The sequence below is a fragment of the Acartia tonsa genome, chromosome 4, assembly GCF_053477335.1.
Source record: "Acartia tonsa isolate MP-2025a chromosome 4, ASM5347733v1, whole genome shotgun sequence".
NCBI lineage: Eukaryota > Metazoa > Arthropoda > Copepoda > Calanoida > Acartiidae > Acartia > Acartia tonsa.
In genome coordinates, this window is record NC_137263.1 from 26,216,146 (window position 1) to 26,241,638 (window position 25,493).

The following is a 25,493-nucleotide window of genomic DNA, read 5'->3' on the forward strand; positions in this document are numbered from 1 at the left end:
TGTAAATATTATCCTTTTTGTTTTGCTTATCTTCATAACTAAAATATATTTTAAACAAAGATGACAACATTCTTAAATAGCGAAGCTCAATAATCATGGATGGATATTTGGAAAAAAATTAACCATAGATCAGTGTCATGAAAAACATAACCTTCATAAAATAAATCACGAAACCTTTAAAAAAATTATAATGGTCTTTTGGAGCATTACAGACAGAGTGAATGTTTTTGTCCACTAATAAAAGATGATTATGATGTAATACGATAGAATAGCCAAGGAGAGGACAGTATACACTGTAATTGACCAATGGTAAAATTTATGCTGGCCTCATTGGTTATTAAATAGTATGACGTCATAATCTATGGAGGTACTTTTTTCATCTTCCCACTAATAGGCGTTTTTAGGGGTATATAATAAAATGTTTGTTGTCAGTAATTTGAATAGCTTTCGATTGTCGTATTTACCACCTCAATTATTTAATCCCCACAAATTTTAGCCGTCGAATAAGTGTCAAGAATATCATGATAACTTGAAAACCAATAAGCAAATCCTTATGAAACTTGATAGAAATGTGTAGAATGTGAACTTAATTAATCCTTAAACATTTCAGCTGTCTATCTTGAATAGGACCCGAGAAAATCATGTTTCCCCCAAAATGTTTCGGACGGACATACATACATTCCAAATTATATAGTAGCTTCGCTATCAAAAATTACCTTGGTTAGAATTGATTTGCTTTTCTTTAGACTGTTTAAGCATTTCATTCTCAAGCATTAATTCTAGCCCAGATTTTCCAGGTAAACCAGGCAAAGTAGGGCTTCCACTCGAGGTTGCAGCTGCTGCAGCAAGTAGCCCACTGCTTCCACCCAGAAGGGATGACTGTAGGCAGGCCAGTGAAGCAAGGGCTGTTGGATCAAATTCGCCAAAACCGGCACCAAAAACATTGTTGCCTTGAGCAAGTGGGTTCAGAAATCCTCCCTTATCTGCATATATAGACAGTAATGACTTTTCTAGGGTTGACATCAAGTTTGGATCTTTGGATGTATGATCGCCAAATGGAAAGGCTGTTAGACCTTTTCGTCGACATTCACGGGTTGGACAACAATAACAGGAAACAATGGGAGACTTAGCTTCATCTTGTCCACTAGGAACACTAGATGGTTTCTTTTCTGGTTGCTGTTGCTGCTGTTGTTGTTGTTGTTGTAGTGAGGCAGAGTAGGATAACCAGGACTCTGGGGGGTCAGACAACTTCTCTGTAACATGGTTCAACACTACCAATCTATTGTCATTAAAACCAGGTGATTTCTGATCTTTCATATTGTCTATTGAATCCATTAAGTTTCTTCGGCCACTGTTCAATTTGGATCTTAGGATTGAACTATTGTTTGTAGACGAACTTTCAGTTTTAACCTCAAAAAGGTCGGTTCTAAGCGAAATCTTGGGCTTATGCTGAATTGTCGGCGTCTGTGGTTGTGTTGTGACAGTGCTGGCTGTTGTGGTAATTGGCGAGGTTGTTGGAACACTTGCAGATGTTGTTGTCACTATTGTTGCGTTGGGTATCTTAGTTGTTATAACATCTGTAGAGGCACAGAGTGAATTTACGGTAGTTGTTACGACACTTACTGCATTGGAGGTAGGTGATTTTGCATCATTTGTTTCTGCATTCATTAGCGAAAGTGATGCTTTCTCTGTTTTATCTTCATCTTCTTTAGTATTATCTTCAGTTTTAGCGTCAAGAGGTGTTACTTTGTCTGGGTCAGCGGTGGCATCTTCAGTTTCTGAACTTGGAGATTCTTCTTTGAGCTTTGGCAGTATCTCTGTCTGAACCTTTTCAAAGCTCACCCAACCTTCAGGAACAAAACGAGACTTTGGCGTTCCCTCAAGTGGAGCAACTTTTGCGCGACCTTTCAAAGTTATTTTCAATCCGATGGGTTTCTCTGAAACGCAGTTCCGTTCGATAGGTTTTATCTTTAAAGTTGGAGTCTTCTTTTTGGCACTTGAAATCTTAAGAATAATTCTTTCACTTTTAGGTGTCGAATCCATTTGCCATTTGCCCTGCACATCTTTTTTGATCTTTAAAGTAAAAGGTGAATCCACTTTCTTTGAACGTTTTCCTTTTTTCGGCGTGATCATGTCTTTACCAAGTAACTTTAATCTCTGTTTGATGCTTGACAGGCTACGGGATAGAAACTTGTTATCAATAGGCTCATTTCCGTCCTGTTCTTCGTTTGGTTTAGAAAAATGTTGACACTGCCCTTTGTCCGTTTTATGAGGCTGGATATCACCAGCTATTGGCGGCGGAGGTGTCGTTGATGTTGTACCTGACTTCTTTGGTCGGCCTCGCTTGCTTGCACTTTTAGGCTCAACAAAATCTGCATCTTTAGTATCAGTGAACTCTTCAAAATCTTCAAGTTGAAAACCTTGATCTTCAAAATGTTTGTATGCTCTTCTCGAGCCTGCTTTGGCTAGTGGTGTGGATATCTTTAATGTAGGAATAGGGGGTTTAGACGTCGGCGTTGGTGTTTTAGTTGACAACAAGCTTGTCCTTGTAGGGTTTGATACTGTAACAGACGTACTTGCCCTTGCTGGACTTGAGGCTGCAAGCGACTTGCTTGTCCCTGGTGATGGACTAGACAGAGACACTGTTGAAACTGTGGTGGTTGTGATTGTAGTACTTGTACCTAACACTGATACAGTGCTAGCAACACTCTCATTCTTACTTGTCAACAGTTTGGATTCAGGTACTTTTGTAGGCAATGTTTTAGTATTGCTTGGTGACACTATTTTCAATGCCAGTTTTGGCTTTGAAGGCTGTGGTAACTTAATACTGGTCTTTAATGGAGTTTGTGAAGATTTAACTATAGAAGGCGATGATGAACAATTTAATTGACTAGATTGTCTATTTATTCTTTTATCTGTTTGCTCAGAACTTTTGTCAGAAACTGGGTCAGCTGTGCGCGCCGTTAATATTTCGTTTCCTTTTGCTTCAGTCACTGATTGCGCTGTCGATAATACATTATTTGTCTTGATATTTGAATTATTTGTTTTCACAACTGTAGAAGTTATATTTGCTTGGGGTTTTTGTAATGTGGAAGCTTTGCTACTAATGGATGGCTGATCTATAAATTGGGCAGCAGATTTTGATGTTGGGAGAAGTGAACTTGTGGTAATAGGAGGTATGACTGGTTGGCTAACAGGTTGTGCCGACGAAATCGCCAGTGATTGGCTGGCAGACGTTTGTAGTGATTGGCTTGTTGCAAGTGGTGACAATAATAATTGATTTGGCGACTGACCCTGAGCTATGGAAAGAGCTGGCTGCAGCGGAGACTTTGATAGATTACTGCCTCCAATTCCCAAGAATGGAGATTGAGAACCGAGTGAGATAGCTGGGGAGAGCGATAAACTTGGAGCCGTGGTGGGAAAGGAGGGAAAAGAAAGACCAGTGGAGGGGGCCTTTTCCTCCTCGGGTGAAAGAACAGAGAGGATGTGATCAAGGGCGTTCTGGTCAAAATCTGGAGAGTTCGCTTCTGTGTTAAAGTTCATAATACCTGAAAATAAATAATAATCTTAATTTTCAATTTAAAGTTTAAGGTTTAATTTTTGAAAATAATTAAATATAAGGGGGGGTTTTTTAATGCAACCATCTCGTAATCAGTGAGCAAATGGCACTTAGAATTCGAATTTCGATCTGAAATTTTGCATGAGTAATCCTTGATAGGTCTATTTTCCCTAAATCGAACAAAAAGTTGGAAAAGTAACGGCTGGCGGCTGGCAGCTCAGCCGTTTAGCCGTAATTTGCCTATTTTTAGGGCAATTTCATCATGAATTACGTAGGAATCAACTTTTTAAAACATATTTCTGGTTTAATTCATGTTAAATGATAACAATAACCATTTTTTAAAATTTTTAGTACCAGCTGCTAAACGGCTAGAACCGGCTGAAAACGGCTGGGAGCCGCCAAGAGTATAAAGGGTAGATATGGCTTGTGACATGTCTAGGGGTAGGTTTCTATGGGTGCTGAGCTCAAAAATGCTACTAAAAATAGTGACGGCCAATCCATATGGCAGCTGGGTAACAGCTGCAGCTTAGCTGCGAGCGGCCAAGAGTAGAATGAGTAGATAGGGCTTGTGAAGTTGTGACGTGTCTAGGGGTAAGTTTTTATAGGTGCTGAGCTCAAAAGTGCTAACAAAAATAGTGGAGGCCCATCCACATGGTAGCTGGGTAATGGACGCAGCTCAGCTGGGTAACGGCCGCAGCTCAGACGAGATAGGCCAAGAGTAGAATGAGAATATGAGGCATGTGACGTGTCCAGGATTAGGTTTTTATGGGTGCTGAACTCAAAAATGCTTCTAAAAATAGTTTCGGCCAATCCCTATGGCAGTTAAGTAATAGCTGCTGCTCAGCTGCGAGCGGCTAAGAGTAGAATGATTAGATAGGGCTTGTGACGTGTCTAGAGGTAGGTTTTTATGGGTGCTGAGCTCAAAAATGGTACCAAAAATAGTGGCAGCCCATCCATATGGCAGCTGGGTAACGGCCGAAGCTCAGCTGGTCGAGGCCAAGAGTAGAATGAGTACATAGGGCATGTGACATGTCTAGGGGTAGGTTTTCATGGGTGCTGAGCTCAAAAATGCTACCAAAAATAGTGGTGACCCATCCATGTGGCAGCTGAGTAACAGCTGCAGCTCAGCTGCGAGTGGCCAAGAGTAGAATGAGTAGATAAGGCTTGTGATGTGTCTAGGGGTAGGTTTTCATGGGTGCTGAGCTCAAAAATGGTATCAAAAATAGTGGCGACCCATCCACATTGCAGCTGGGTAACAGCTGCAGCTCAGCTGCGCGCCACCAAGAGTATAATGAGTAGATAGCTTGTGATGTGTCTTGGGGTAGGTTTTTATGGGTGTTGAGCTCAAATATGCTACTAAAAATAGTGGCAAACAATCCATATATGGCAGCTGAGTAACAGCTACAGCTCAGCTAGGAGCGGCCAAGAGTAGAATGAGTAGATAGGGCTTGTAATGTGTCCTAGGGTAGGTTTTTATGAGTGCTGAGCTCAAAATGCTACCAAAAATAGTGGTGACCCATCCATGTGGCAGCTGGGTAACGGCGGCAGCTCAGCTGGGAGCGGCCAAAAGTAGAATGAGTACATAGGGCTTGTGACGTGTCCAGGGTTAGGTATTTATGAGTGCTGAGCTCAAAAATACTACCAATAATAGTGGCGGCTCATCCATATGGCAGCTGGGTAACAGCTACAGCCCACAAGCCCTATCTACTCTTTCTACTCTTAGCCTCCCCCAGCTGAGCTGCAGCCGTTACCCAGCTACCATATGGATGGGTCGCCACTATTTTTGGGAGCATTTTTGAGCTCAGTACACTTAAAAACTTACCCCAAGACACGTCACAAGCCCTATGTACTCATTTTACTCTTGGCCGCTCCCATCTGAGTTGCAGCTGTTGCTCAGATTCCATATAGATTGGCCGCCACTATTTTTGGGAGCATTTTTGAGCTCAGTACACTTAAAAACTTACCCCAAGACACGTCACAAGCCCTATGTACTCATTTTACTCTTGGCCGCTCCCATCTGAGTTGCAGCTGTTGCTCAGATTCCATATAGATTGGCCGCCACTATTTTTGGTACCATTTTTGAGCTCAGCACCCATTAAAACCTACCCTTAGACACGTCATAAGCCCTATCTACTCATTCTACTCTTGGCCTCTCACAGCTGAGCTGCGGCCGTTACCCAGCTGCCATATGGATGGACCGCCACTATTTTTGGTAGCATTTTTAAGCTCAGCACCCATAAAAACCTACCCCTAGACACGTCATAAGCCCCATCTACTCATTCTACTCTTGACCGCTCGCAGCTGAGCAGCAGCTGTTACCCAGCTGCCATATGTATTGGCCGCCACTATTTTTGGTACCATTTTTGAGCTCAGTAGCCATAAAAACCTACCCCTAGACACGTCACAAGCCCTATCTACTCATTCTACTCTTGGCCGCTCGCAGCTGAGCAGCAGCTATTACTCAACTGCCACATGGACTGGCCATCACTATTTTTGGTAGTATTTTTGAGCTCAGCACCCATAAAAACCTAACCCTGGACATGTGACATGCCCTATGTACTTATTCTACTCTTGGACTCTCCCAGCTGAGCTGCCGCCGTTACCCAGCTGCCACATGGATGGGCCGCCACTATTTTTGGTAGCATTTTTGAGCTCAGCACCCATAAAAACCTACCCCTAGACACGTCACAAGCCCTATCTACTCATTCTACTCTTGGCCGCTCGCAGCTGAGCTGCAGCTGTTACCCAGCTGCCATATGGATTGGCCGTCACTATTTTTAGTAGTATTTTTGAGCTCAGCACCAATAAAAACCTACCCCTAGACATGTCACAAGCCCTATCTACTTTTCATACTCTTGGCCGCTCCCAGCCGTTTTCAGCCGGTTCTAGCCGTTTAGCAGCTGGTACTAGAAATTTAAAAAATGGTTATTGCTATCATTTAATATGAATTAAACCAAAACTATGTTTTAAAAAGTTGATTCCTACGTAAATAATGATGAATTTACCCTAAAAATAGGCTAAAAACGGCTAAACGGCTGAGCTGCAGCCGCCAGCCGTTACTTTTCCAACTTTTTGTTCGATTTAGGGAAAATAGACCTACCAAGGATTACCCATGCAAAATTTCAGCTCGAAATTCGAATTCTAAGTGCCATTTGCTCACTGATTACGAGATGGTTGCATTAAAAACCCCCCCCTTCTGATATATTGTCAATTTATTCCTTAAATGAGAAAGCTCCTCGTTTGTAAGAACTAATCAGCGTATAAAATTAAAAATAACTATGATAGAATTTTAAAACTGGATAAAAATGAAACTACGATCGAATTTTTAACATAATTTTGATTTGAGTCAAATTATATTGATCAAGTTCTTACTAGTAGTAATAAGCAAAATTTAATTCACACAGACAAAAGACATCGTACTACTTCCTTGAAAGACTTGAAATAATTTTAGCAAAAAAAGTTTTCAACCAAAGAAAAATGGTTAAAGGGGGGGAGGCGGATGTGCCACTTTTTAAAACCTAAAGTAATACGTGCATGATCTCAGCTCATAAGAGTTACAGCTCTAAAATTCTGCACAGCAGTTGCTTTTGTGATAAACAATATGGAACTGTGAAAAAACGGCAGCGGAACCGCCCAGGGAGTAAGGGAGGGGACAATGGGCAATTAATTCAATTTAAGAGGGTTCGCTGAAAAGCAATAAAAACCAGATTTTTCAAGAAAATTTTACCAAAATTGTTAAGGGATCATGGTAACCAAATTTAGAACAAAATTAGTTCTAAGAAAAAAAATCATTTACTTGAAAATTAAATTATCAACACATCACAATGTAGTAAACATTCTGTAATTAAGCACTAGAAAAATCTTGTTTAGAACTACCACAACCCTTCTTATATATTTATAACTGACCCCAAAATTCAAGCGGTTCTTAGATTATTTAATACATAAATATCACAGTAGAGTTTCTATACATGAAAAGACATTTTCTTGGGAAAAAATATTTGTTAAAACCAGCGATAAATAACAAACTTTTCTGTCTGCATATTCAAAACTAGCTCAGCTAGTTAGCGGGGCATTGATGCGCAAGTCCCCAAAATCAGTAAGAATCTGCTGTATTCGTGCACATTCCCTTTAAGCCAGTCCCCAAAGTCTGAGACTCCTTAAAAATTGAATATTCGATCCATTGTCCCCTCCCTTACTCCCTGGGAACCGCCGCTTCCGCTGAAAACCGCCGGTTCCCGCAATTTTTTTGCCTTTTCTCGCCATAATAGACAATTAATCCGCTCCCGCCTAAAACCGCCGATTTTTTTTGCCTTTTTTCGCCAAATTAGACAATTCTCAATCATCTGAGATAAACTTTTTTTTCTTCATAAAAATTTCGCTTATATTTTCACTTGACACTTGTAAGATTTTACACTTGCAATTTTTTTTTCATATTGACATGTTTGAAATATTACAAGTGTCACGTGAAAATATAAGAGAAATTTTTATAAGAAAAAAAGTTTATCTCAGATTATTGAGAACTGACTAATTTGGTGAAAAAAGGCAAAAAATGTCGACGGGAAACGGCGGTTTTCGGCGGGAGCGGCGGTTCCGCCGCCGTTTCTTCACAGTTCCATATTGTTCTCCAAAAAAGCAACTGCTGTGCAGAATTTTAGAGTTTTAAATCTTTTATGGGCTGAGATCATGCACGTTTTACTTTTGGTTTCAAAAAGTGGCACATCCACCTCCCCCCTTTAACGACTGGGACGCATTTTTAAATATTTTTAGTCATATATTTTTTCTTGTGAATCAAACAAGACAAATAGCAATATACTCTCTGATGACTGTAAGAACCTTTCTTCTGGCCATTCTATAGCCAAATATAAGTTGTTTGTTAACTTACCTAAATGGACGGACAGAGGTACAAACTGAAGGACATACAAACGGACAGGAGGCGGACGTTCGTAGTGTCTTAGATTTATTAGATATGGTCAGACGATCTTAAAACTTACAAAAAAATTCTAGCTATACTAAAGCCAAAGTAAGAGTTTTTATTGCTAACTTACTTAGACGGACGGACGCAAGCGGACGTCCTTTGTGTCCATGATTGATTAGGCTCAATTAGACGATTTTAAAAATATAAAAACCATCCTTATAGCAAAAGTTAGTTAGAATAAAAAAATGTAATGTGACAATTAACAAGATGTTGAAGAAAAATGAAATTAAAAATGTTGTTACACACGTACAAACTTACAAACTTTTTGGAGATCATCGTTTAGATATCCAGAGGGACAACCAAATGACGATAAAGCACTAAATTTTTTTGAGTAGTTATAAGTAGTAAAAACTATTTGCCTCTTTAAAAAATAAGAAGAATACCTAGGAGTTAATCTTTACTTTAATAATAAACGTTCTTACCTTGAACAGACGTGTTCTCATTATCACTGTCATCATCTGGCGAAAACATTGGCTGTGTGGTGGGACCTGTATTTGTGTCCACGGTCAGAGGCTCTCCTGTGTCCAACAAAGGAAGGTCAAACTGTTGCAACTGAACAGGATCAAGTTCTACTCCAGCTTGTTCTTCATCTTTAGAAGATTCCTCACTTGTTTTTCCCTTTTTAGGCTCCTTCTTTTTGCTAGGCTCTGACCATAAAGAGTCAAAAAGAGATTCTTTAGTTTTAGCAAGAGCATCTATGTGTTCTTCAAGGCTTGGCTGACTTTTTGACGCGATGATATCTGGAGATTTATTTTCGTCGTCATTTAAAGATTTTTCTGGAGTAGCTGTATCTTGAGCTGCTTGAGTTTTTATTGGAGTTTTCTGGTTATCTTTTTTATTTGCATCTTTCTTGGGAGTATCAATTTTATCAACCTTATTATTTTCTTTATTGGTCTCTGTTGAAATATCCTCCATTTCTTGATCTTCATTAACTTTACTGATATCTTTATCGGATTTTTCTTCCGTTGCGATTCCAAATATATCTTTGTTTTCTTTAAGATTTTCAGAATTATCTTCCTCCATGGGCTCAACAACAGTGTCTTTAGCTTCTTCATCTTGACTTATAGGTGCCTTCGGACTTTCAGCAGTTTCATTTTCATTTGCATCTTCCGAAGGTTTGGTTCTAGATCTCAACCTCCTGACCGCAACAGGCGAAACCTTGATCTTTTCTTTGGACTTCTGAACTGCTTTCTTGATTAGTTGCTTGGATTTTTCAAGAATTGAAGTTGGTTTTACCCTTGCACTGGCTCGCGTTGCAATGACAGCTTTAGCTGTAGATAACTGAGCTTCTGAAGTTTTGACAGCTGGCCGCACTACCTTTTTCATCACTTTTTTAGTTAGCAATTTCTTCGAGACCTTCTTTGCAAGAATTTTTTTCTTTGGTCTCCTTTCCAATTCTTTCAGTTTGGTGAGATAATTGGAAGCCTTTTTTCTTGTAGCAACCTCATCCTAAAAAATTAAATTATTTAACAACTTTGTAAGTTATAATAAAGTAACTAATATATCATATAACCCCCAAAATATGCTAATAGTAGGTATAAATATAGGTATTTTTACCTTGATAAACGAAAATTAAAAATCTATTCTATATTTTTAAAAACACTTAAGCTTACATAAAAATACTGTATAACATTCACTAACAAATACCTTTCTCCTCCTGCTTTATCGTATTACTGTTGGCTATGCGATGCCCCTAGAAGCCTCTATGAGCCTTTTAGGTGGAGGGGGGGGGGGGGGGGGTGGCGCGGTTAAGACACCCCATTTGAAAACAATGTTTATAAAAAAAGCAAAGTACCTAATTTTTTTTTTTTTTTAAGGGGGGGGGGGCATTTTTTGGAGGAGTGGAGATACTATAATAAAAATCATTCTCTGGACCTAAAAAAGGCTTCATTGTAAAGGAGAACGATATCGGTTCAGCAGTTAGCAAGATCCTTAGCAAAGCAAAGCTTACTACTTTATATAATATGATGATAAAACTCGTAGATAAGCTTTGCTACTATGTTAATTTTTATTATTACCTTATCCACAATTTGATCATAATCTTCTTGACAAGGAGACTTCCGACCATCAGATTTCCGTTTGTCTTTTCGAGATATAACCTGAAATTTAATTAAAATTATCTAAAAAAGAAATTATACAGAAAGACGACACTAGGTCAAAGGCAGATACTTAGATATCTTACATCATAGGAATAGGTTAAAGGGAGGCTTGTAAAGATGACATGAAAAAAAACTTATTTGTGTTTTATAATCTAGGGCTTAAAATTTATCTTAGTCTTTATTGCGTTTTCACAATTAGACAGGGGTGTATATTCTGCACAAGATTCATTTTCCCCCTACTAGTTTTTTCCACCAAGGATAATGGAAAAATATTTAAAGAATTCTTTATTTTATTCATTTTATCCCCCCTCCTATATATCTATTTATTTCTTTTCACCAAGGAGGGGAGAAAATGGAAAAAAAATATTTTTAGTTCTCTTAATTTTCACATTTTTTTCCACACCAAATACCCCCCCCCCCCCTTTAGCAGGGCCAATTTTGCAGAATATACGCCCCTGCAATTAGTAAATAACTTTGTTGCATAGGGGATTTTTCTTTAAGAAACTTGATAAATTCGAGAGAATAAGTTCGAAAGTTTTCATTGTTTATAATTTAAACGCCATATTTTGATTTCGCCAGAAGAATCTTTCTTAAAAAGCTAACCTCGTCCATAGCAGGTGTATTTTGTACAGGCTCCAGATCCATTGCAGCAAACCTTGCCTGCAGCTCTGCTTTTCTCTGCTTATTGAACTCCTGCAACTGATCCTTCTGGAGCCAGGCCCTCCTCTCATCCTCCAACTCCTTGAGTCTTGCCATGATCCTGCACATCTCCAGAGTGGGGTTTTCTAGTATTTGCATCTGAATTTTCTTAATATGCTTGGCCTGTTTTTCGGCCCGTGCATTACTTTCCTCCTCCTCCTCCGTGTTAGCAGCAGCCCTACAGGCGTCCGGGTTCTTCTTCAACACCTCCTCCCAATTCCAGGTATCATTCGTGCCCTCCTCAACTTGGCTGCGAGTCTTGCGAGTCCTTATTGACATGTTCGAATCCTCGCCTAAAAATAGATAATAGATGATAATCAAGGAATAATCAGTAAAGATTGACTCGTATTTTAATTCAAAAATCGTTGCTACATTCCGTTTTAATTTCCGAAGATCTGTAACCACATTTCTTTAAAACAAAGATTAATAAAGGGGGGGGGGGGGGGTTTAATGCAACCATCTCGTAATCAATGATTAAATGGCACTTAGAATTCGAATTTCGATCTGAAATTTTGCATGAGTAATCCTTAGTAGGTCTATTTTTCCTAAATCGAACAAAAAGTTGAAAAAGTAACAGCTAACGGCTCAGCCGTTTAGCCGTTTTTTGGCTATTTTTAGGGCAAATCTGTCAAAAATTACGTAGAAATCAACATTTTAAAACATATTTTTGCTTTAAATCATGTGAAATGATACAAAAAATATTTTTTTAGATTTCTAGTACCAGCAACTACCGGCTAGAATCGTTTAAAAACTTTTTGGATCGGAAAAGAGCATTATGTGGAGAGAGGTTTCGTGATTTATTTCCATAGAAAAAAGCCAAAAAATTACTAAGCGGCTGAGCTGCCAGCCGTTAGCCGTTACTTTTCCAACTTTTTGTTCGATTTAGGGAAAATAGACCTACCAAGGATTACTCATGCAAAATTTTATATCGAAATTCGAATTCTAAGTGCCATTTATACATTGATTACAAGATGGTTGCATTAAACCCCCCCCCCCTTATTTTTCTTTTTCGAAACAAAACCTAAAGCAAAAGACACCCCAAAAAGGGTAACAGCACTTGGATTAGGACAGAGATTGCTTTAACTATGTATAAGTTTTTGCTAAAGGAGGGGGGGGATATAGATCTTGTGCAGAATATACACCCCTGCCTGACAGTGACCTTAAAGAGGTCTTACCTAAATTACTTGACTCGTCCATAGTAAGATCATCGACACCTCTGCTAAGTTCATCATCAACTTTGGACTTACTATTTTCATCATCCTCTCCTTTTTTCCCTCTCTTGGCCTTCTTAACAGCCGGTTGGACCCAAATGAGCTTTCCCTCGCCACCCTTTCCTTGCTGACTATCAATCACAGTTGTCAGCATAGACTTTAACTTTGCATAGTCCGGCTTTGTATCGAACTGCAATTCGGCTACATAGTCCATGAAATCTGAGAGCACGGCCGGATACTCGTCGGGATGGAAACACTTGGCAAGGAAGCCGACCCTGTTGTTCATGTAGTAGTTTTTCTGCTCCTCCACAGCCTCTGGGGCCTGCGGGTCCATATCCTTGAGCCAGGGCAGGGTGCCGGATACCCAATGTACAAGGTTGTAGCCCATGGTTTCAAGGTCTCCGCGACGCGAGTGAGCCCCTATATGAGCGTCCCTGCTTGTATATTCCAGGGTACCATCGTGTGCTCGTCTTTCGTCAGCTTCGTGGGGTTTGTGAAAACCATATCCATCCCTATTATAAAAAAAGTTATTATTACATTAAATTCATTATTATTAAAGAATCGAGAAGTTTGGATTTAATCTTTTTATTATTTGTTGATTTAACTTTAATATAAAAAATATTTCCAGTTTAAAACAAAAAGGTTGATTCTTGATTAATAAAAAAGAAAAGTGCTTAGGTACCTAGCCTATCAAAGAAAATCTGAATAGAAAAAGTAAATGGAATCGGATCAGTAATATTTGACATAAATTCATTTCACATAAAACATTTCACATAAAGTATCATTTGACATAAACTCATTTCACATAAAGGTACACTTCACATAAAGGTTTTTTTGACATAAAGGTACACTTCACATAAAGGTACATTTGACATAAAGGTACATTTGACATAAAGGTACACTTGGCATAAAGGTACACTTCACATAAAGGTACATTTCACATAAAGATACGTTTGACATAAAGGTACATTTCACATAAAGATACATTTCACATAAGATACATTTTATATAAAAACATTTCACATAAAGTTATATTTGGCATAAAGATACATTAAACATAAAAATTTTTTTTTAACAAAAATGTATATTTTACATATGGGTAAACTACACAAAAAAAACGTTTCACACAAAGGTACATTTCACATAAAGGTACATTTAGCGTAAAGGTACATTTGGCATAAAGGTACATTTCTCATTAAGGTACATTACACATAAAGGTACATTTTCCATAAAAAAACATTTTACATAAAAGTATATTTAACATAAAGGTACATTTAAAATAAAGGTACACTTGACATAAAGATATATTTAACATAAAGGTACTCTTCAAATAAAAGTAAACTTGACATAAAGGTACATTTCATATAAAACTACACTTCGCATAAAATCATGTTTTTAATAATTTTATTTTGGTACCCAAAGTTTTATACTGGTACCTTTTTTACTGTTACCCAAAAATTTATACTTGTACCCAAAGTTTTATACTGGTACCCAAAATTTTATACTGGTACCAAAAATTTTATACTGATACCCAAAATTTTATACTGGTACCCAAAGTTTTATACTTGTACCCGAAGTTTTATACTGGTACCCAAAGTTTTATACTAGTACCCAAAATTTTGTTTTGGTACCCAAAGTTTTATACTGGTACCCATGACAAATGTTTTCATGGCAAATATAATTTATGACAAATTTATGTGAAATGTATCTTTATGTGAAACGTTTTTATGTGAAAAATTCTTAAATGAGAAAATTTTTTATGTGAAATGTATCTTTATGTGAAATGTTTTTATGTGAAATGTACCTTTATGTGAAATGTACCTTTATGTGAAATGTACCTTTATGCCAAATGTACCTTTATGCCAAATGTACCTTTATGTCAAAAGTACCTTCATGCCAAATGTACCTTTATGTGAAACGTTTCTATGAGAAGTGTACCATTATGGCAAATGTACCTTTATGTCAAATGTTTTTATGTCAAATGTTTTTATGTCAAATGTTTTTATGTCAAATGTACCTTTATGTGAAGTGATTTTATGTCAAGTGCAGGAGTGTTTTATGTGAAATGAATTTATGTGAAATGATATTATGTCAAATATTACTGATCCAATGGAATCTACTTACATGAATTTACATGCTAAACCAAAGTCAACCAAATAGACGTTGTTGGCCGTGCTTGTGGTGGGGCCTAACAATAAGTTCTGGGCCTTTATGTCGTTGTGGCAGTAACCCTTGTCATGTACATACTCCAGCGTATCCAGCAGCTGAAGACCGATCCGGAGAGCGGTCACCAGCGGGAACGGTTTCTCCCCGCTCTCGAATTGTCTTTCCAGATCAGTACCGAGTTTATCAATGACAATGAATCTGAGTTTGGCTTCCTCATAAACAAATGAGCCATAACCATGGCATACTGGCATAAGGACTGTTCCTGGCTGGTCAGCTTTTGTTTTCCATCCCAACCTAAACAGAAAAAATGAGTTAGTCAACATAAAAAAATGATTCGTCAAGAAATGGTAAAGTTGTTTCGGGGTGAGATGACAATATATGACAGCTAGGTGGTTTCTTGACATTTCCAAAATGTAATACATTAATGCGACTTACGTGCCCAGAACTGATGCTGTAACTATTCTAAAGGAGATTCTTTGTATTCAAGATTAATTGGGTCCGATCCCCCTCCCCTCCCCTCCCACCCCCCATAAACCTCCAATTCCCCATCAATTAACTGAATAATAATTTAATACTTTACCTGTGCTCCTGTTTTCCAATCCTAGCCAAACAATGAAGCTCTGTAAACAGGGGACCATTATTGTGTGGTTCTAGCTTAATCACATAATCAGCCTTGTCCTTGTTGAATGTGTCCCCTTGACAGGCCAGGTACACGTCTCCGAAGGCTCCAGAGCCAATGGGCTTCCCCAGGATCCAGGATTTCTTTGTGAGATCTTGCAAAACGGTCCCTGAAATATATACAATACAAAAAAATGCAAATATAGTCTATTTTTATGCTAACAAATCCCTCAAAAAGTTTAAGAATGGGTTGGGATGGGTATTTCCTCAAGACGAAACCCACCAAAAAGCAAAATATTTAATCTTTAACTTACCTTCTGGTATCTTAGGAGCCAGCTCACATCCGTAGCCAGCTTTTCTTTCAGTTTCCTCATTGTCGCTACTACTAGGTTTACCCATCTTTAATTTAAAATCATTTCAACTATATGCGATACCAAAGCATATTCTCGTTTAAACATCTGAAAATATATATTTTCTATGAGATACTTTTATATACATATGTTTGTACTTTGCCAGGTGAATAGGAGCTCTCGTCCAGTATTGGGACACAAAACCATAACAAATTAAATAAAATACTATTTTGATTTGTTATTACTCGTTACTGTACTATGTAGCTATATACATTCCTTAATAAATAATAAAAGAACGGTAGTTCCATAACAAAGGTTTAAAAAATAAGAACGATGGTTCACTTCTAGGTTATAATAAATCCTTATCATTGAACCATCCTTTTGCTTTTATTTTTCTAATATAAAAGCTAATTGAATGGTTCAGTAAAATTTAAGATATCTATTATTTGGATTTTGTGCAGTTTACTGTAAAATGTTGGAATCTATTATTTCCACAGAAAAAATCTAGGAACTTTAAAGATACTGAAATGAAACGGCTAAACGCTCGTCCATAATTGTAACAAGTAAAAAAAGGCCTACAAATAATCTGGAATAGCCATTACTCATTATTACTGCTTAGTTATCTCGAAGTACAACTAAAAGCCCAAAAAGACTTATTTCATGGTATTTTTTCCTCAAGCCAGGCGCTTTTGTGCTTTGTGCATTAGATATTTCAGATTATTTGTAGGTCTTCTCAGGCAAATTATAACGAAGTGCTAACATGAATTTTTTGTTAGCTTTTAAAAATATAATCGATTCCAGCAACATTTTACTCTGAACTATTGCAGATCTTATTTCTCAAAAATAGCAGCTAAAATAATATGAGGACAAAAATTCAAAGTAATATTTTTGATAAAAATACTTCAACCAGAACAAAAAAAAGAGACTACTGCATAAATGAAAATAGTTTGAATGTTTTGAGGTGGTATGTCCCAATACTTGAGCCTTCATTATATACAGTTTTGGATAGAGAAATATACACATAAGATAGAAACTTAATTTATTTCTTATTTTTATGCAAATATAAAATTAAATCATTTCATTCTGAATGGATTTAACTGTTATTGAGGTTTTTGAAATTGTAAAAAAACTTATTTGCATAAAAACAAGAATTAAATGTTGTTTTTAATACACTAGAATTCTATGGCCACCAAGAAGTGAATAAAAGACTAGAAATAATATATTTACATTTCATGAGTATATAGTATACTATATATATTATATATAAGTGTAAAATCTTTGTAAACACATGCTAAACGAGATCTTTTCATAATTAATGGCTTTAAGGGGATAACTCATAAGCAAAGTGTGTAGAATTTCAGGACTCACTGCAATAACTCAACTATGGTAACAGTAAGTACGCTTTCAATAAGGCCAACCATTTGAATAATCGAAGAAAGAATCAATCATAACTTAATTTTGTGTATTCATTGAACTTTAGGTATAAATTTGGCCAATAAAAAAAAATTCTTCACCTTTCATTAATAAATTGCCCTTTAAATAATTTTTAATTCTCTGTTGTTTTGAATAAGTGTTAAGTGCGTGAAATTTTCAATTCAATCATAATTTGTTAAAAATTTATACTTTTAGGTACAGAAATAGGAAGGGTCAAAGAGAGTTTTCTGATAAATGCACATTAATAAATATCAATCTTTTCTACAATGTGTAATTTTACATAAATATCAAGACAATATCATAAACATCTATATAGGAATAGTTTAAAATACTAAAAATCGTTAAAAATGTTTAAGAAACACACATGAGATCAATTGACACTGTTGGAAGAACTTTAAATCTTATATACATTTAAGGCTAGGTTAGGTTTATTAACACATGCAATATTAAATCTAATCTTCATTTGCATAAGGTGTGCATTCCTGCAGTGTAGATTTCATTACTCGACGGACTGTTGATTGATTTACTTTTGTTTTACGTTCCTAAATTAAAAAAAAAAATAAGTTACAAGATAAATAAACACAGGTTTTAAACGTCCTATATAATGACTTTGGTTTTTCACCAGGGAAGGATTTTTTCTCAATACATACATTATGTAGTCCGTCAAAAAAAGGAAGATATTCATATTCTTTGAAACTGACCTTTAATTGAAAATAATTCAGATAGCAAGAACGTAACAATGAGAAAGTAATAAACTCGTTACTTCAGCTAAAAATGTAAACGTTTCAGCTTTTTATCGGGTTAATTTGATCTAGTCTTGGCTTAAACCAAAACTGATAATATCTTTGATTATGAACCTTCCAAGTGTTTTGCATTTAACACTAAATCACAATTGAAATAGAATTACACACAATATTTATCTAGTTACCTGGAACGTAATATGATTTGCTTGTTTGGCGGCCTTGGCTAAGAACTGTGACTGGAGGAAGTGAAGAGCCAGTACCTCTTCCTTGCCAGCAAGCTGAAATACATCCTGCTCCCCCTGCTCGCATTCAGCCTTTACATTTTTCTTCAAACTCTTGCCACCAGTCTCGCGGATAGCCCGCTGGATAACCATTTTTAATTGCTATATTTGAATCTGTAAAAATTTCAACTACATTACAAATCATGTTACAAAAACGACATATTTGTACAAATTCAGGTAAAATATTCAGATCAAGTCAAAGGGTTTTAATACAAAGTTACGGTTGAGTTTAGGATTTGGCATATAAGGAAGAAGTGCTATTGCTATTTCCTTTTCATTAATAAATACTGATAAATGCACCCCTTGATATGAAAATTAAATAATTAAATATATACATCATAAAAAGTATCATTTTCGACTATTTTCTTCTTTTCTCTGAGATCTTATTGTCTTCCTGCCAAGTCTCCTCGTCTATTCTTCCTGTGGAATAATAATAAGTAGCTGGACCATGCAGCTTGTCGTCCTTCCACACTCCCACTCTTTTATCTCCGTTAGAGAAGTATAGGATACCATTACCATTCTTGAGGCCGTTGATAAAGTCTCCTTGGTACCGGTCCCCGTTTAACCAAATATATTCGCCACGTCCGTGACGTTTACCCGTCTCGGACATATCTCCGGTGTACTTGGCTCCCTCTCCGGAAACTGAGGTCATGCGTTTGGAATCTAAAACAAAAAATATTTAATTCATAGAATTTCCAGTTCAAAAAGAAGTGTTCTTGTACTAAACCCAATAAAGCAAATTAATAGCTTCTCTCTCCCACCACACACTAAAAAATCATCTATTTAATTGTCCACAGAACCCGACCTAACTTCTGTTTTATCACATTGGATTCAGCCTTCCATGGCAGCAAATTTTATCAACCTTGACTGGCACGGGCGGAACATGGACGGTACACCAACAAAAAGCTGACAACACCCTCTCACTCTGGAAGAATTCAAATAATAAATTAGTGATGACAATCCGTAGAATTTTTGGGCCGGATTCGGATTCCGGATTCTTAAAGAATCCGTCAAAAAAAGTGACGGATTCCTTGCGGATTCCGGATTCTAGCAATATTTTAAAAGGATTTTAAAAAAAACTTTAAATTTAAGTGCTACATATGTCCTAAAAATCAATGTTCTTGGTGTTCTCTATAATTCACTTCCGATAATCGAACCAGATTTTAAAAGATATTATATATAATGATGAAAATCTTTGCCTTCAAAGAGGTGGAGTTGAAAGAAAAAACTCAAGACGCTAATTTAAGCCTACCAAATAAGAATCCGGAATCCACTATTAATAAACGGATTCCGGATCCGGATTCCAAAATTGGCAAAAAATTGGGCGGATTCCGGATCCGGATTGCCATGAGAGATGTAGAAAATTAAGACCTAATAATGATGGATAATAGAAACATTAATGAAGGCTAAAACTTAATAAATTACTTCCTAGAAATAAATATTATATTAAAAGAAAGTAAGGATTACATATAAGAATTTTTTTGTTTGCTCTAAAATAAAATATCCTTTATAAGAAAGCTTTATATAAATCAAATATATAAAAGGGAGGAGTAGGTTGCGCTAAAAATCCTTAAAAGTTGTGAATTACAAGTAGTGATGGGAATCCGGATCCGGAATCCGAATCCGGAATCCGCCCAATTTTCGGCCTATTTTGGAATCCGAATCCGGATCCGGAATCCGTTTTTTTATAGCGGATTCCGGATTCTAAATTGGTAGGCTAAAATTACCGTCTTGAGTTTTTTCTTACAACTCCCTCTTAAATTTTTTTGTACATAACAAATTTTAATAATTACTAATGTGATGTAAATGTTTAACACTTTAACCCTTTAAACAAATCAAGGCTTCAACCAAGTAACATAGTGTTAAATTAATGAAAAAAGCTATCCCTCTGTGACGGACGGCCTTTTAAAATACTGCTAGAATCCGGAATCCGCCAAAAATAAGAATCCGGAATCCGCAAGAATCCGTCACTTTTTTTGACGGATTCCTTCAGAATCCGGAATCCGAATCCGGCCCAAAAATTCGACGGATTCCCATCCCTAATTATAAGTTAAAAACAGTAGAGGAACGATAAAAATTTATGTTAACTTTAAAAAAAATTTTTTTGTCTATAGTTCTTTTCAATAAGAAATACACATATTTAGTGAATATTATCTTTCTACTATTTTCAGGGGTGTATATTCTACACAAGATTTATTTTTTCCCCCGACTACAAATTTTTTATTCCCCCCCCCCCCCTAGATTTTTCTCACCAAGTAGGGGGGGAAATGGAAAAATATTTAAAGAACTCTATATTTTATTTATTTTATCCCTCCTCACACATTTTTTATTTTTTTTTCACCAAGGAGGGGGGGGGGAGTAATGGAAAAAATGTTTTCAGTTTTCTTAATTTTTACTTTTTTCCCCCTCCAACCACTTATTTTTTATTCCCCCACCCCCCCTGAGCCAGGGATCCCATGTAGAATATACAGCCCTGACTATTTTTAAGCCTTAAAACTCACACCTTTACGGATTTTTAGCGCAACCTACTCCCCACTTTATATTATTGTTATTTAGCCAACAAGAAAATCAATTTTATATTTTAATAGTTATTTCTCGTATCGTATTATAAACGGCTTTTCGCGGATATAGAATGTACAATTACAGTTTTTTTAGCCGGTGCCTCCGGCACCTCAGGGCTAAAAAAACTAGTTTTAATCTTATAATTGTACATTTCTATATTCGTAGAAAACTGGATATAATACGATGCTAGACATAGTTTTTTCGTATGGATGAGAACCGGTTCCTATCCACCGGATTCAAATGAATACGAGAAAACTTCTTTAATTGTACCTTACTAAATGCATTCAAATTACATTTTGTGATATTTATCATTTTACTTTAATGGTCAATCTATAAGCCACAATTTTATAGTTGATATTAACATTATCTTAATCCTAATCTTATGACTATGTAATCTGTTATTCATATTTTTATTATCTTAATTTTTATAGTAAAATTAAAAACCTCTTACAACTAGAATATACCCACCTTCTTTTTCTCCACTTTGGTTCTGAGCATTTGTAGCTGAGGGTGTTTGTTGTTGAGATCCATCCTGTGAATCTGAAGCTGTACTAGCCACAGACATATTACTGTCCTCATCCATGCCAAGGCTGTTACGGCTGTTCTCATCATCAAATAATCTTTTTCTGTTCAGGGGCTCTTTGTTACTTTTCTTAACCAGCTGACTGCCTGGCACCCATTTAAATATTTTCATTGTTGTGTCGGCTATTGTCACCCATTGTTTCTCCCAGTGACGAACCTTAATTAACAAACTAATTTATCCTGGTGAAGTCAAGAAAGGCAGACAATTAAAATAAAATACATATAAAATAATAATCATAAAATTAAAATATTGGCTCAATAATTTATGTAAAGTAGCTTTAAAATCAATAAAAATCATTTAACTCTAATGTATATGTAAGAAACATGTTAAAAACAATATACCAACATGATTTTACTCCAAAAAGACTTAACTCCAAAAGGGAGGATGAAACATGAACCTTTAATATATCAACAAAATATTAAATTAACAAAAAATATTTGTTTGATCTGGGTGTTAACTAACCTTGTCAACATTGTGCATAACTCTTTTAATATCTTCCTTCCTACTCTGCCTAGTCTCGGCTCTTCCTGACCGTGAAGACATCATCTTGTCGTCTGAAATTTGTTCGTACAAACCCTTAAAACTGGGACAGTTCATAATAATCAAGTAGAATTGGAGGTATCACAATGGAAGGTGATAACGATAAGGTTAAAACTCATTATAAATCAAATTCAACAATAAAATAATAAAGGATGAATTACAAAAATAAAAACAAAACATAATAGATGTTTCCACTAAGATGAGGATCGACGTCGACTCTTTTTACTTTTCTTGTGTCGCTCACTTCTAGAACGAGAACGTGTCCGTCTGTCCCTAGATCTGGACCGTTTATCACGAGATCGAGATCGATTTTTTCGGTTTCTGGATCGTGACCTTGAGTGTCGGTCTCTGGAACGAGACCGCTTTGACTTCTTTTCTTTGTGTCCTGACCGCGACCGTTTCCTTCTTGAACGAGATTTTGAACGCGATCGACGACCACGAGATTTGGAACGCCTGTCTTTGGAGCGAGATCGAGACCTATCACGTGACTTTGATCTCTTCTTTTTCTTTGAAGACTTCGAACTGACTTCTTCACGGTCACTATCTTTTGGTGAGCGAGATCTTTTGCTACCATTTTTCTCTTTCTTCTTTTCACTTTGCTTCTTACTTTTTTTGTCCTTAGTACGCGACCTTGATTTGCTTCTCCTTTTTGATGGAGACCGTGACTTACTCTTTCTTTTAGAAGACGCCCTAGAAATTGACCTGCTTGATTTTTTAGACGGTTCAGATTCTTCCTCCGAACTTGAAGAGGCTGACCTTTTTCTAGTCGATGCCGTCCGACCTTCTGCCAACCATTTCTTTTCACGAGACTTATATTCAGCCTCCTTTTTGTCACAATCATCTCGAATAGATTCTTCCATCTCGCGAAATTTCTTTTTCTTTTTATTTATAACTCGTTCAAGGTCATCGTCATCAGAATCGCCTTCCTCGTCTGACTCGGAATTACTGCCATAACCAGAGAGCATGTTCTTAATTTTAGGCTTACCCATCCTATCCTTTTCCTTACCATAAAGCTCGCCACACACACTTTCCATCTCCTCAGTTGTTACCTCAAGTAAAATGGTTGTCATCAATTTCCGAAGGTTCATTGTCATCTCCTCCAAGATTTCCTCCTTCGACTTGGACTGGGGCACAAATTTTGGCGCAATTGGGTATTTGTTCACTACCTCAACTTTTCCCTTGGCTTCTTGGACCATCTCATTAACATCCTCAAATCTGGACTTGTTTTTAGGTTTAGTCTGTTGAAAGGTTGGTCGGGGGGTTTCTTCTTCATCATCCTCGGATTCATTCTCAGAGCCACTTTTGTCAAACTTTGAGCTGGAAGGATCCACTGATTTGTTCATTTTCATCTCCTCTTCGCGTCGCTGCTTTTTCCTCTCCAAAGCCCTTTGCTTTCTTTCTTCCTCCTCCTCTTTCTTTCGCTTGTCCCTTTCCATTTTCTCCAAGCCTTCTCTTATCCAAGGAGGTAATTTCTTGCGCTGGTCCTCATTTAATGTCTGGTAGCCTTGATCTTGAGAGCTTACATCCATTAATGATGGTAACTTGCGTTTTTTAGGTCTAAGCTCCCTTTCGTCTGAGTAATCATTACCTCGAAAATCATTATCTCTGTCCATTTTCTGTTTTGGTGCAAATTTGGCACCTCTTTCATTGTTCCAATCACCATTGCCGAATCCCATTTGCTCCGGCCAACCCCCATCACTACCACCCCAATTGTTACCCTGGTTTTGCCAATTAAAATTGCCACCTTGATTTTGCCATCCCCCACCATTACCGGCCTGCCAATTGTTCCAGTTGTCTTGCTGTCCATGGTTCCAAGTTACACCTTCCCACCCAGAGGAATTTTGATCACGATCATCCGGGTCACACAGGTCCATTGACGCTTCACCACCTCCCCCCTTGTCAAAATGCGATTCTGACCTATCTATATTTCTTGACGGACGTTCGGAAAAATGGTTTTGTTCGGGAAAATTATTCTGGTTTTGGTTTATATGGATCCACTGCTGTGCGAGGGCGGCCCAATCAACTTCCTGGCCTGGTTGGTACATGCCGCCGCCTCCACCGCCTCCACCTCCCCAACCTCCTGCCCCATTCCACATTATTTTATATTCTGAAATTTGTATAAGATAAAAAGTCTACAGTAGATTAAGATTTGTTAATTTATTTAATTGTTTTGAAAAAATTCTTTCGTGTACGATATATAGTTTTGATACATAGTTGATAACATCTTTTTAAATAAGAATAAATTGTTTATAAAGACACTTTATATAATAGGATATACAATAAATTTGAAACTAATATAACTAAGATAGTTCATAAAGTGCATTAAACCAGTTACGACATATGTAGCAGTGATCTCTAAATGCTTTTGTAGCTTATGAAAAATACAAGTTAGTAAGTCTTAAATTGTTAAATTTGTTAGTTACAGTTACCTTTTAAGAAAATTATTTAATGCCATAAGTAATAGGAATACCGTATAAAGATTTAGTATTTTCATACAGTAATAAAGAACAAACATTAGCAACTACTAAATATTTGCCTAAATTTCACTTATGCACAAGAGTATAATTATCGAGTAAAGATAATTAATATAAAACTTCTTGAAAGAAAAATTAAATTATTTTTAATAGAAGCCTTCAATTTATATTTTTAAACACTAAAATAAAAATTGTAATTTTAAGTGCAATTCTTGTAACTACCTCTGTAATATATAAATATAATATTAGCATCAACACATCTATCCTGATAATTTTCCACTATAACATTGGTACGTTGTATTGAAAGACACTTAGCCTAAGAAAAATTTAAATAAAGTAATTTTGCTTCTAGGGTTTTATCCATTTGAAATAACACCAGTTACACAAATATCCGGCGTAGGCTTTAATTTTAAAAATAAAACACTAATAAATGTTTTTTTTACTTAGATTAATTTAAGTAGAAATATGAAATAATATTAATGAACATAGACGAACAAATGTTTCTGATCATGTTTACCGAATACATAAATAATGATTGTTAATATTGCAAAACAGTAATCTTTTTATTATATTTTGATTTTAAACATATATTAATCATTAAAATATAACTAAAACTAATTTTCATTTATCACAACAAGGCCAAAATGCATATAAGGAATTAAATAACTTGAAGAACCGACGCGCTGTGTATATTTTCCTTGTCTCCCTTCCCTATTTTATTTACCCCCATATGAATGCCGCTGTATATTATGTATGTTACTGTCTCCACTCGGCAATCAATCAATAACATTATGCAAACAAGGAAGGCGGGGAAAAGAAATCAATACAAAGAGAATTTATTCTTTTAAATAAAAATATTTTTAAAATTTTGTAATCCCTTGTGACCATACCATGATGAAATATTAGAATGCATCACATATACTTTGGTCCTAAGTAGCAGTAACACCCACAAAAAAATATTGAAGAGCGCTTCATTTTACGGCACTAAGGTTTCTTTTGGGCTGAAGCTGAAGGATTCTGAAAATAATGATCAGAATCAACCATCAAGAAATAAAGTAGTTTTTAATCTGTAGCTAAAGATTAAAATAACTTACATTTGTACCGATTGTGCTCTCCATTTAAATGAAGCCTACAAAGTTACCGGCCGAGTTTTATTAAAGGTAGCTATTTTGTCTACCATTCCCTGTCCTTTCAAATAC

General features: G+C 36.4%; 2 protein-coding genes across 11 annotated transcripts in view; both read right to left on the reverse strand.

Moving 5' to 3' along the window:
- LOC145316586 (uncharacterized) overlaps positions 1-18,489 on the reverse strand; it is a 28,292-nt gene extending 9,803 nt beyond the window's left edge. For 3 of the 10 annotated variants that reach the window (XR_013878583.1, XR_013878581.1, XR_013878582.1), the window contains exons 1-9: positions 18,040-18,489; positions 15,642-17,653; positions 15,290-15,497; positions 14,668-15,003; positions 12,508-13,055; positions 11,237-11,625; positions 10,553-10,633; positions 8,957-9,983; positions 717-3,548 (exon numbers count right to left, since the gene is read on the reverse strand). Coding sequence is in view for 7 of the 10 variants with exons in the window: in XM_080157201.1 (XP_080013327.1) it covers positions 717-3,548; positions 8,957-9,983; positions 10,553-10,633; positions 11,237-11,625; positions 12,508-13,055; positions 14,668-15,003; positions 15,290-15,497; positions 15,642-15,726 (5,506 nt within the window). In the remaining 3 variants the exon portion in view is untranslated. The remainder of the gene's footprint in view (positions 1-716; positions 3,549-8,956; positions 9,984-10,552; positions 10,634-11,236; positions 11,626-12,507; positions 13,056-14,667; positions 15,004-15,289; positions 15,498-15,641; positions 17,654-18,039) is intronic. The other 7 variants (XM_080157201.1, XM_080157200.1, XM_080157199.1 and 4 more) reach the window with 7 other exon arrangements.
- A 3,344-nt stretch (positions 18,490-21,833) lies between these two features.
- LOC145316587 (uncharacterized) lies at positions 21,834-25,011 on the reverse strand. The gene has a single exon (XM_080157203.1). It carries the CDS (start codon positions 23,914-23,916, stop codon positions 22,015-22,017), a length of 1,902 nt encoding a protein of 633 aa, XP_080013329.1. The 5' UTR covers positions 23,917-25,011; the 3' UTR covers positions 21,834-22,014.
- Between the last annotated feature and the right edge of the window lie 482 nt (positions 25,012-25,493).